General features: G+C 40.0%; 1 protein-coding gene across 1 annotated transcript in view; it reads left to right on the top strand.

Moving 5' to 3' along the window:
• Nucleotides 1-588: 588 nt before the first annotated feature.
• The window catches only part of mms19 (MMS19 homolog, cytosolic iron-sulfur assembly component), a 42722-nt gene continuing 33836 nt past the window's right edge, over nucleotides 589-9474 (top strand). The window contains exon 1 of the mRNA NM_001078912.1: nucleotides 589-712. Coding sequence (NP_001072380.1) covers nucleotides 625-712 — 88 coding nt within the window. The 5' untranslated portion in view covers nucleotides 589-624. The remainder of the gene's footprint in view (nucleotides 713-9474) is intronic.

The following is a 9474-nucleotide window of genomic DNA, read 5'->3' as shown; positions in this document are numbered from 1 at the left end:
TGAACCCATATTTTCCATTATTTTGCTGTAATTAAATGTAGGGCTGGTGTTCAAGGGCCCTTAGGCACTGCAAGAAGGTTGGGATCCTGTCCAAACAAACAAATAAAAAGTATTAGAGCTTAGGGATTTTCAACTTGTGGCCCTGAAGTAATACTGTCCTCTATTAGTAAAACCCACATAAATTGCTTAATGAAAGAAACTGCGGCTTTCTAATATACTTTAAGTAAAAAGTTTCAAAACAATAGTAAAGAGGCAGACATACTGCTTTAACAGCAATTTAATTGAAAAATAGCTTCAAAACCACTAAAGCTTTGAAATTAATGCATACAGGAAATTTGATTCCTTTTATAATTTCATTCATGACACATATTTTTCGTTTTGGGTTTACATTTCCGTGACCCCCATTCCTTGTGTTCACTTCTTTTTAAACGGCCTCCTAGTGGAAATACCTCGGTTATGATATTGAGCAATGTCTCCCAGACAAGAACTACATTTTAAATAAAGTTTCCGGCTTATGAATAACTGAGGAACTCCGTTCTGCGTCACATGACCTTCCATGCCCTGCGCGGCGCATGCGCAGAATACGGACAGGAGTGTGTGAGTCGCTTGCGTCGCTGCAGCGCAATGGCTGAGGCTCACAGTGCTCTATGGGGGTTGGTGGAGGAGTTTGTGGTTGGAGAGCAGGATTCCAGGTCTGCCGAAGTAGCAGCAGGTATGTGTTAGAATGTTTATACTGGGAATTTTATCCAGGTTTCAGGTGTAGTATGTGTAGAACAGAGCCAGCCATGAAGCGTGCCCTGAGTTATGTCAGAGTTACTCAGGTATCTTCTTCTAGAAGTATGGCTACAGCTTTGCATCGCGTTTCAGGGGATGCTGGGAGTTGCAGTACATCATTAACTGGCGACAAAATGAGATGCATGTGATAGCTTTGTTGTAATATTAGCTGAACCTTGCTGTCACCATGGCATTGACAGCTAAGTGGCGTTTGGATATCAGTTTTCAGTATCCTGTTCCAACCATCATTTTCCATCATTGTTACTAAACAGCTTTATGTTAGATGTTTCCTGCAACAGTCCTGAGCCACTTTATTAACTTCAACTATCACTACAAGGATCCATTATCTGAAAACCTGTTATCCAGAAAACTCTGGAATTAGGGAATGCCATATTTAAGCAGACAAAAAAACTAAGAAATAAGGGAATGCCACATTTAAACAGGCAAATTTTCATTTTTACCTGACTTTCATTTGCTTCTACTATGTAATAACAAGACAGTATATGTGTAGGATCTATTATCTGGAATGTTTGGGACCTGGTATTTTCCAAATAAGAAAACTCTCCCTTTTTTAGATCAGTATACATTAAGGGGCACATTTACTAATCCACGAACGTCTGAAAAGCGTCCAAATGCGTTTTTTTCATAATGATCGGTATTTTGCGACTTTTTCGAGCGCTCGGTACGAAAAAGTCGAGACAATTCGCGAAAGTCGTAATGGCTATGAAAAAGTCGCGACAATTCACGAAAGTCACAATGGCTATGAAAAAGTCGCGACAATTCACGAAAGTCACAATGGCTATGAAAAAGTCGCGACAATTCACGAAAGTCACAATGGCTATGAAAAAGTCGCGACAATTCACAAAAGTCATAATGGCTATGAAAAAGTCGCAAAAAATACGAAAAAGTCGCAAAATGTTCGTTTTCCAATCCGAATTTTTCCCATTCGGATTTGGATTCGTGGATTAGTAAATATGCCCCTATGTCTGCTAAAAATAATTTAAACATGAAATAAACCCAATGGGATTGGTTAGCCACCATAATGGAATCATGCAGCTTAGTTACCATTAAGTACAAGCTATTGTTTTATTATTGCAATGACTTCTGCTATTGCCAGTGGAAAGCCTTTTCGGAGAGGTTACTCGCCCCCGATAGCAGAGCTCTATCGCTCCGTGGGTTCTTAACCTTAAACCGTGCTTTCCAACTTATTGCATGTAAAGGGCCCAGTATATGTCATACAGCAATTGGAGCACTAGATTAAATAAAAATGACATTGTCATACAGTGGAGTCTATGGTGCCTCTGAACAGATGGAGGGCCATACAGTTTTCTTGGAGGGCCACAAGTTGCGCAGCCCTGCATTGAAAGATCACATCTAGCCACAGATTGTAGATGGACATCCTTGACCAAGCACTGTTATAACTTTGGATTTGCATCTTCTTATAGTGAGAGTATTCATAGAACAATATGATTCTAGATAAATGTTAAATGTTGCTTCTTGGTGACAGGCTACACAGAATTGTAAATATATATACTGATACAAGGAATGCTTTGCAGCTCATATATCCGGGAGCCCTATTTCACTAAAAATAAAGTTACCAGGCAAGCCCCCACTTAAGTTCTAGGTTTCACTGACTTGATCCAGCTCCTAATTTTTTTTTAGGGAAAAGCACATATACAATGAAATATGCCTCTCCAAGGTGTCTGTGTACACAAACATCAGTTACTTTGCATCTCAAAAATACACAGTGCATATGCGCTATACCAGGAGATTGGAATATATTATGTGACTGATTATGCACCGATTCACAATCCTAAGCACATCAGAGCATCACAGGCTTTTTCACATTCATTTATTTACACGGGTGATCCCCAACCTTTTATACCCATGAGCCACATTCAAATGGAAAAAAGAGTTGGGGAGCAACACAAGCATTGAGGGAGGGGGTGCCAATAAGAGCTATAATTGGCTATTTGGTAGACCCTATGTGGACTGGCTTTGTTTGGCTTTACGCAGGGTTTTATGCAATCAACACTTGCCTCCAAGCCAGAAATTCAAAATTGAACTTTAAGGCCACTGGGAGCAACATCCAAGGGGTTGGCTAGCAACATGTTGCTCATGACCCACTAGTTGGGGATCACTGATTTTACACATAGGGGCACATTTATCAAAGTACGATTGGGTACTACCGCTACTTTTTTGTGCTTTGCATCAATTTGTGCAACAAAATCATATTTGTTGCAACGACTACGAAAGTTTTGTTATTCATTCAAGCTTCAGTATCGTGACTTTCCTTTGGCCAGGTTAGAGCTGCAGAGTGCCATTGAGCCCTATGGGAGGCTTTCCTTGGGCCGGGTTAGAGCTGCAGAGTGCCATTGAGCCCTATGGGAGACTTTCCTTGGGCCAGGTTGGAGCTGCAGAGTGCCATTGAGCCCTATGGGAGACTTTCCTTGGGCCAGGTTGGAGCTGCAGAGTGCCATTGAGCCCTATGGGAGACTTTCCTTGGGCCAGGTTGGAGCTGCAGAGTGCCATTGAGCCCTATGGGAGACTTTCCTTGGGCCAGGTTGGAGCTGCAGAGTGCCATTGAGCCCTATGGGAGACTTTCCTTGGGCCAGGTTGGAGCTGCAGAGTGCCATTGAGCCCTATGGGAGACTTTCCTTGGGCCAGGTTGGAGCTGCAGAGTGCCATTGAGCCCTATGGGAGACTTTCCTTGGGCCGGGTTGGAGCTGTAGAGTGCCATTGAGCCCTATGGGAGGCTTTCCTTGGGCCGGGTTAGAGCTGCAGAGTGCCATTGAGTCCTATGGGTGGCTTCCAAAATCATGCATTGAAGGTTCAAATTCAGAAAGGTTTTTGCACCATTTACGATCTTTCGGATTCAAAAATTTTGTAATTTTCGGATCGTACCACAATATTTTCATACAACCACGATACCAATGTTTGCACAATTAACGCACATCAGAAATTATAATAATTATGAATTTTTGCCAGTCATACTTAAAAACATCCGAAATTCGGACTGTAATAAATCAGCCCCCTTTTCTCTTTAACACCTTAAACCTTATAGTATAATAGGTGTCAGTGTGGACTAAGTTGGCAATGATCAACCTTAAACTATTCAGTCTGTCTTGTGACCCTATCCTGATGCAGCCTGGTGCACAGCAGTGTTCTCTGTATTGGGGTCTACATTATAAAGGTAACCAATAGCTGCCAACAGGCCACATCAGCAGCTTGGCGGCCCATTTAGGGACCCCCAGACAGATGTGGTCCCTGATCTGAGAAAAAATCAAGCCTGTACCATCGACATCTGGCCAATTTTTGCCCAGATATCAGACAAGGAGGCCTGTTGGAGGACCCCATACACGGGCAGATAAGCTGCAGAGTCAGATTTTGGGACCCAAATCGGAAACTGAAATCTGCCCATCTATGGCTACCTTTATCCCTATCAGAAATATTTTTTAGATGCCAGCTGTTACCGTTGGTTTCCAGAGATGTAAAAAACAGGCAGCATTGGGAGTTATAAAGTGAATTTTGTCCTTAAAACCTGCATTTGTGTTTTAGTTTCATAACGGATTTGATTTCTGTTTATATTGCTTTTTTTTTTATATACATCCAAAACGCTTTAGTCATTTGGTGTTACTGGCCCTTTAAGAAGGTGGGTACAGTGCTGGAGTTGTTTTAAAGGCTGCAAAGTTAAGATAAGGGAGGGTTGCATGTATAGGACTGTTGCTAATGTGAAAATTGGCACTTTATCTTTTGTTTTCTTCCCTTTGAGAAGTGTTACTTTGCACCAGTGCAGCAAATGTGATATCTGTGTGTAATTATGGGTACTGAGTGTGAATGAGAAACAAAGCTACTCACAGAGGAAACATCTGGGCTTCAAACCCTATTGCTAGAAAAAAAAAAAAGTGGACCACGATTACAGCATTCACAAAACCCCTAGGGTTAAGGTCTATGGCACATGTGGGGGCATATTTATTAAAAAGGTCACCCATGTTCTATTCATTCCTATGGGATTTTTAGAAACGTATTTATCAGTGGATAAAAGTTAAAACTCACCATTTGATAAATATGCTTCTAAAAATCCCATAGGAATGAATAGAACATGGGTGAGTTTTTATGTATTAAGCTCTAAACTAACATTTTGATAAATCTGCCTCACCGTGATATGTCAGCAAGAGGAGCCATGTTTAATACCTCTCTGTCTGTGCTTCCTGTCATTCACATGAATGGAAACCGCCTATCATGCCATTTTCTGGTCAGAAACCACACGGGCACTTTTCAGCTGGTGGATTTTTTTTTTTTTTTTTAAAAGATGTGTGTCATTGGCTAATGACATATTTAAATCTACCAAAAAAAAAAACAACATTTAAAAGAGCAGTTCACCTTAGACTATATACATATTATGGTATGATATAGACAGTGATATTTTTTATGATGTTTTCATTTTTAAAAATATACTTAGCTTTTTTATTAAGCAGCTCACCAGACTGGAATTTTAGCAGCTATCTCTTTGCTAGGGTCCAATTTACTCTAGAAATCAGGGTAAATAAGAGACTGAATATGACTGGGGGCTGAATAAAAATATAAGTAATAATAAGTTATAAAAAGTAACAAGTAAACAGTAACAATAAATTTGTAGTTGCATATACCAGTTATGATTTCTTGGTTGCTGAAATGAGTTGGGAGCAACAGGCCCGGATTTGTGGAGAGGCCACAAAGGCCCGGGCCTAGGGCGGCAGAAATGTAGGGGCGGCAGAAATGTAGGGGCGGCATGCTGTCCCGCCGCAACGGAATTTTTAAAGTTTTTTTCAATATGGAGCAGTGGGAACTTCTCCCCACTGCTCCGTATGGGGCTTTAAATGTATGCGCATGCGCGCTTGTTTGCTTGTTAGCGCATGCGCATTGGGGGGGCGGGGCCAATCAGCGGGGGTGGCCTAGGGGCGCCCAGAAAACAAATCCGGCCCTGGGAGCAAAAGGCTAATAACTCAAACTATAAATGAAAAACAATAGTAAAAAAATAAATGATTCCAGTAGACTGAATTGGAGATGGCTTCGCTGTATTTTGTTGCTTTCTTCATAACAGGTTTTTCTTGATAATAGATCCCAAGATACAGATTTCACCCAAAGGGCCAGTGTCAGTAAGGTTTTAAAATTATTAACTCTTAAACCGTTTTTGTCATTGTCAATCTAGATGTGTGAGCTCTTTTCTTCCTCCAAATATGCAGTACAGGTATGGGATCCGTTATCTGGAAACCCGTTATCCAGAAAGATCCAAATTACGTAGCCTGTCTCCCATAGACTCTCCCATAGAAATTTTAATCAAATAATTCAGATTTTTAAAATTGATTTCCTTTTTCTCTGTAATAATAATACAGAACATTGTATTTGATCCCAACTAAGATATAATTTATCCTTATTGGATGCAAAATAATCCCGAACTAGAGGAGATGCTCTGCTGTTTCAATCCTCCCATTGACCAAAAAGCAAACCGTCAAAAAACAGCTGTACTGGGAGCTCTCAGCCTGAAACACTATATAACAGGGGAGATATAGGGTACTTCTCTGCTGAAGGGCAAATAGAAAATCTAGACGATTTTCAGACAGATTTTAGTCAGACAGGCCAGTCAGAGGGCCCAATACACAGACAGATAAGCTGCCAAATTGGTCTGAAGGGGCTCAGCTTAACCCCCATATGGCCACCTACAGACTACAGCTAAGAAGAGGGAGGGATTTGTTTATACTGAGGACTTCTTAATGAACTGGCGATTGTGCTCATAAAAACAGGAAGTGGAATGTGACATTACATTCAATTTCAGTTGTTGCCCTGTTTCGTGCAAGATATCGCAAAAACTATAGATATTTCTTAATTAAAACAATAAAACTAATAACTAATGTGAAAAAATAGGCTATACTGCCTCTTGCACTCTGCCTGTGTGTCACAGACTCTCCCATTACATTGGCTCAGCACACAGCACTACTTATAGGGATATCTGCTTGTAAAAATGCTGACTTCTTACTAGATGCAGATGGGATATATAACTGTTAAATTCAAGTTCATTAGAAAGTTGCTTAGAATTAAATTTGCTTTCATTATAAAATATATATATTTTTTAATTTGGGCAAGCATCTCCTTTAAAGATAACATTAAAAAATGCAAGTGTTTTTAAGTAGTTAAAATATACTGTACAGTTGCTTTGCCCTGTGTGTTTACTTCAGAAACACTACTATGGCTTATATAAACAGTTGGGACTGTGCACTGGTAATCAAATCATATCCCTCATATATGGGCATTAATACCTGTTTTTGGCTCAAGAATTAAAAGAAAGTAAACATTTTGTATTTCACAAGCCCTATCTATCGAACTCATGTTGAACAAGGGGGTACACTGCCCCTTTAAGAGTCCACGCTAATAATGTATGTATGTATGTATAACTTTATTTATAAAGCGCCACAAGGGTACGCAGCGCTGTACAATATTACAGAATACAAAATTACACACAGGGAGGACAAGTGATATAATAAATAAATGCAATAAATATTAATATATATATGTGCCATGGGGTATGAGACACAATAGGAAGGAGGTCCCTGCCCCGTAGAGCTTACAATCTAAGTGGTTGGGTAACATACAGGCACAAAGCGGAAGGTAAGAGTGCATCAGGTATAGGCATTTGCCCTTAAGCGCAGGACTAGGCGAGATAATGTCTTAGTGCTCCAGAAGGTAACAGCTGAGCTTTTTCTTAAAGAGAGTGGGTGAGTTTTCCCTACGGAGGGATTCAGGGATAGAGTTTCAGAGGTAAGGAGCAGCGAGATAGAAAGGTTTAAGACGAGAGAGCGCAGTGGGTGTGGATGGTGTAAAAAGACGGAGGCTCTGAGAGGAGCGGAGGAGACGACCAGGAACGTGCAAGGAGACCAGTGAAGAAATGTAGTGAGGAGCAGAGGAGTGAAGGGCTTTGAATGTTAGTAGAAGGATTTTGTAAGCTATCCTTTGCTTAACAGACAACCATGCAAGAGAGGTATGGGACCTGTTATCCAGAATGCTCGGGGCCTGGGATTTTCCGGATAAGGGATATGCATAACTTAAGTCTGCTAAAAATCATTTAAATATTAAATAAACCCAGTAGGATTGTTTTGCCTCCAATAAGGATTAATTATATCTTAGTTGGGATCAATTACAAGGTTCTGTTTTATTATTCAGAGAAAAAGGAAATCTTTTTTAAAATTTGATTTAAAATTTATAATTTGAATTATTTGCTTATAATGGAGTCTATGGCAGATGGCCTTTCCGTAATTCGGAACTTTCTGGATAACAGGTTTCCGAATAAGGGATCCCATAACTGTACCTTTAAGCTGTTTAAAATCATGCACTGTTTTCGACTGGGGGAGTGGGAACGTTTTCAGGGGTAACTTTATGATCTCTGAGTAATGTCCTGCCTTGTTTAACAGTAACCTTGCTTTAGGAGGCCAGATGCAGCTTCCTTTTCTGCAAAACAGGAAATGAAGGATAGAAAGGAAATTATATCACCAAAGAACATTCCTTTTGACTATCTTATGCTCTTTTCAATTATTTCCAAATATTTTATGTGGATGATTGTCAGATGACTGTTGACTTGAAATGGCAGTGGGTGCTTATTTTTGTTCCATACTATAGAAGCATCAGACAAGCATATGATGTTGCTGCATGTTAAAGTTATTTTCTTCCATTTATTTATTTTCATAAATCTTGTGGACTTGCTCCATGTGCCTAATATTACCTTAAACATTTTTCACCTTCTCTCTCTATGTAGCAATACGTTGAAGTTTATTGTGTCCATAGACTTTGAAGGCCTCTAGCACACAATGCCATTTCAGGCATTTCTCTATGCTAAAAATGTGGCCACGAAATGTCTGGAATTGGGCCTGTAGCCACAATAGTTAAAGGAATAATGTCATGGGGAAAACATGTTTTTTTCAAAACACATCGGTTAATAGAGCTTCTCCAGCAGAATCCTGCATTGAAATCTGTTTTTCAAAAACTCAAACGGCTTTTTTTTTTTATATATATAATTTTGAAATTTCACAAGGGGCTAGCCATATTCTTCATTTCGCAGGGTGCCACAACCATATGACTTGTGATTTGACACTTTACTGCTTCGACGCTGCAAGTTGAAGTGATATCACCCCCCTCCCAGCAGCCAATCAGCAGAACAATAGGAAGGGAGCAAGATAGCAGCTCCCAGTAGATATCAGAATAGCACTCAATAGCATGTAATCAAAGTCTGGCTTGGGACTCCTCCAGTTACATGGGAGTAGGAGAAACAATAGGTTACCTGAAAGCAGTTCTAATGTGTAGCGCTGGCTCCTTCTGAAAGCTCAGACTCAGGCACAATGCACTGAGATGGCGCCTACACACCAATATTACAGCTAAAAAAAAAATCCATTTGTTGGTTCAAGAATAACATTTTAAATGGTAGAGTGAATTATTTGCTATGTAAATAGTGTAATTTAGAGATAAGTATACCATAAAATTCATAACAGTATCCCTTTAAAGGAAAAGTAACGCTAAGGGGCACATTTACTAACCCACGAACGGGCCGAATGCGTCCGATTGCGTTTTTTTCGTAATGATCGGTAAATTTTGCGGTTTTTTCGGCGTCTTTACGATTTTTGCGTAAAAACGCGGGTTTTTCGGCGTCTTTACGATTTTTGCGTAAAAATGCGA

Source organism: Xenopus tropicalis, chromosome 7 (assembly GCF_000004195.4).
Source record: "Xenopus tropicalis strain Nigerian chromosome 7, UCB_Xtro_10.0, whole genome shotgun sequence".
Lineage (NCBI taxonomy): Eukaryota > Metazoa > Chordata > Amphibia > Anura > Pipidae > Xenopus > Xenopus tropicalis.
This window is presented reverse-complemented; position numbering and strand designations above follow the sequence as displayed.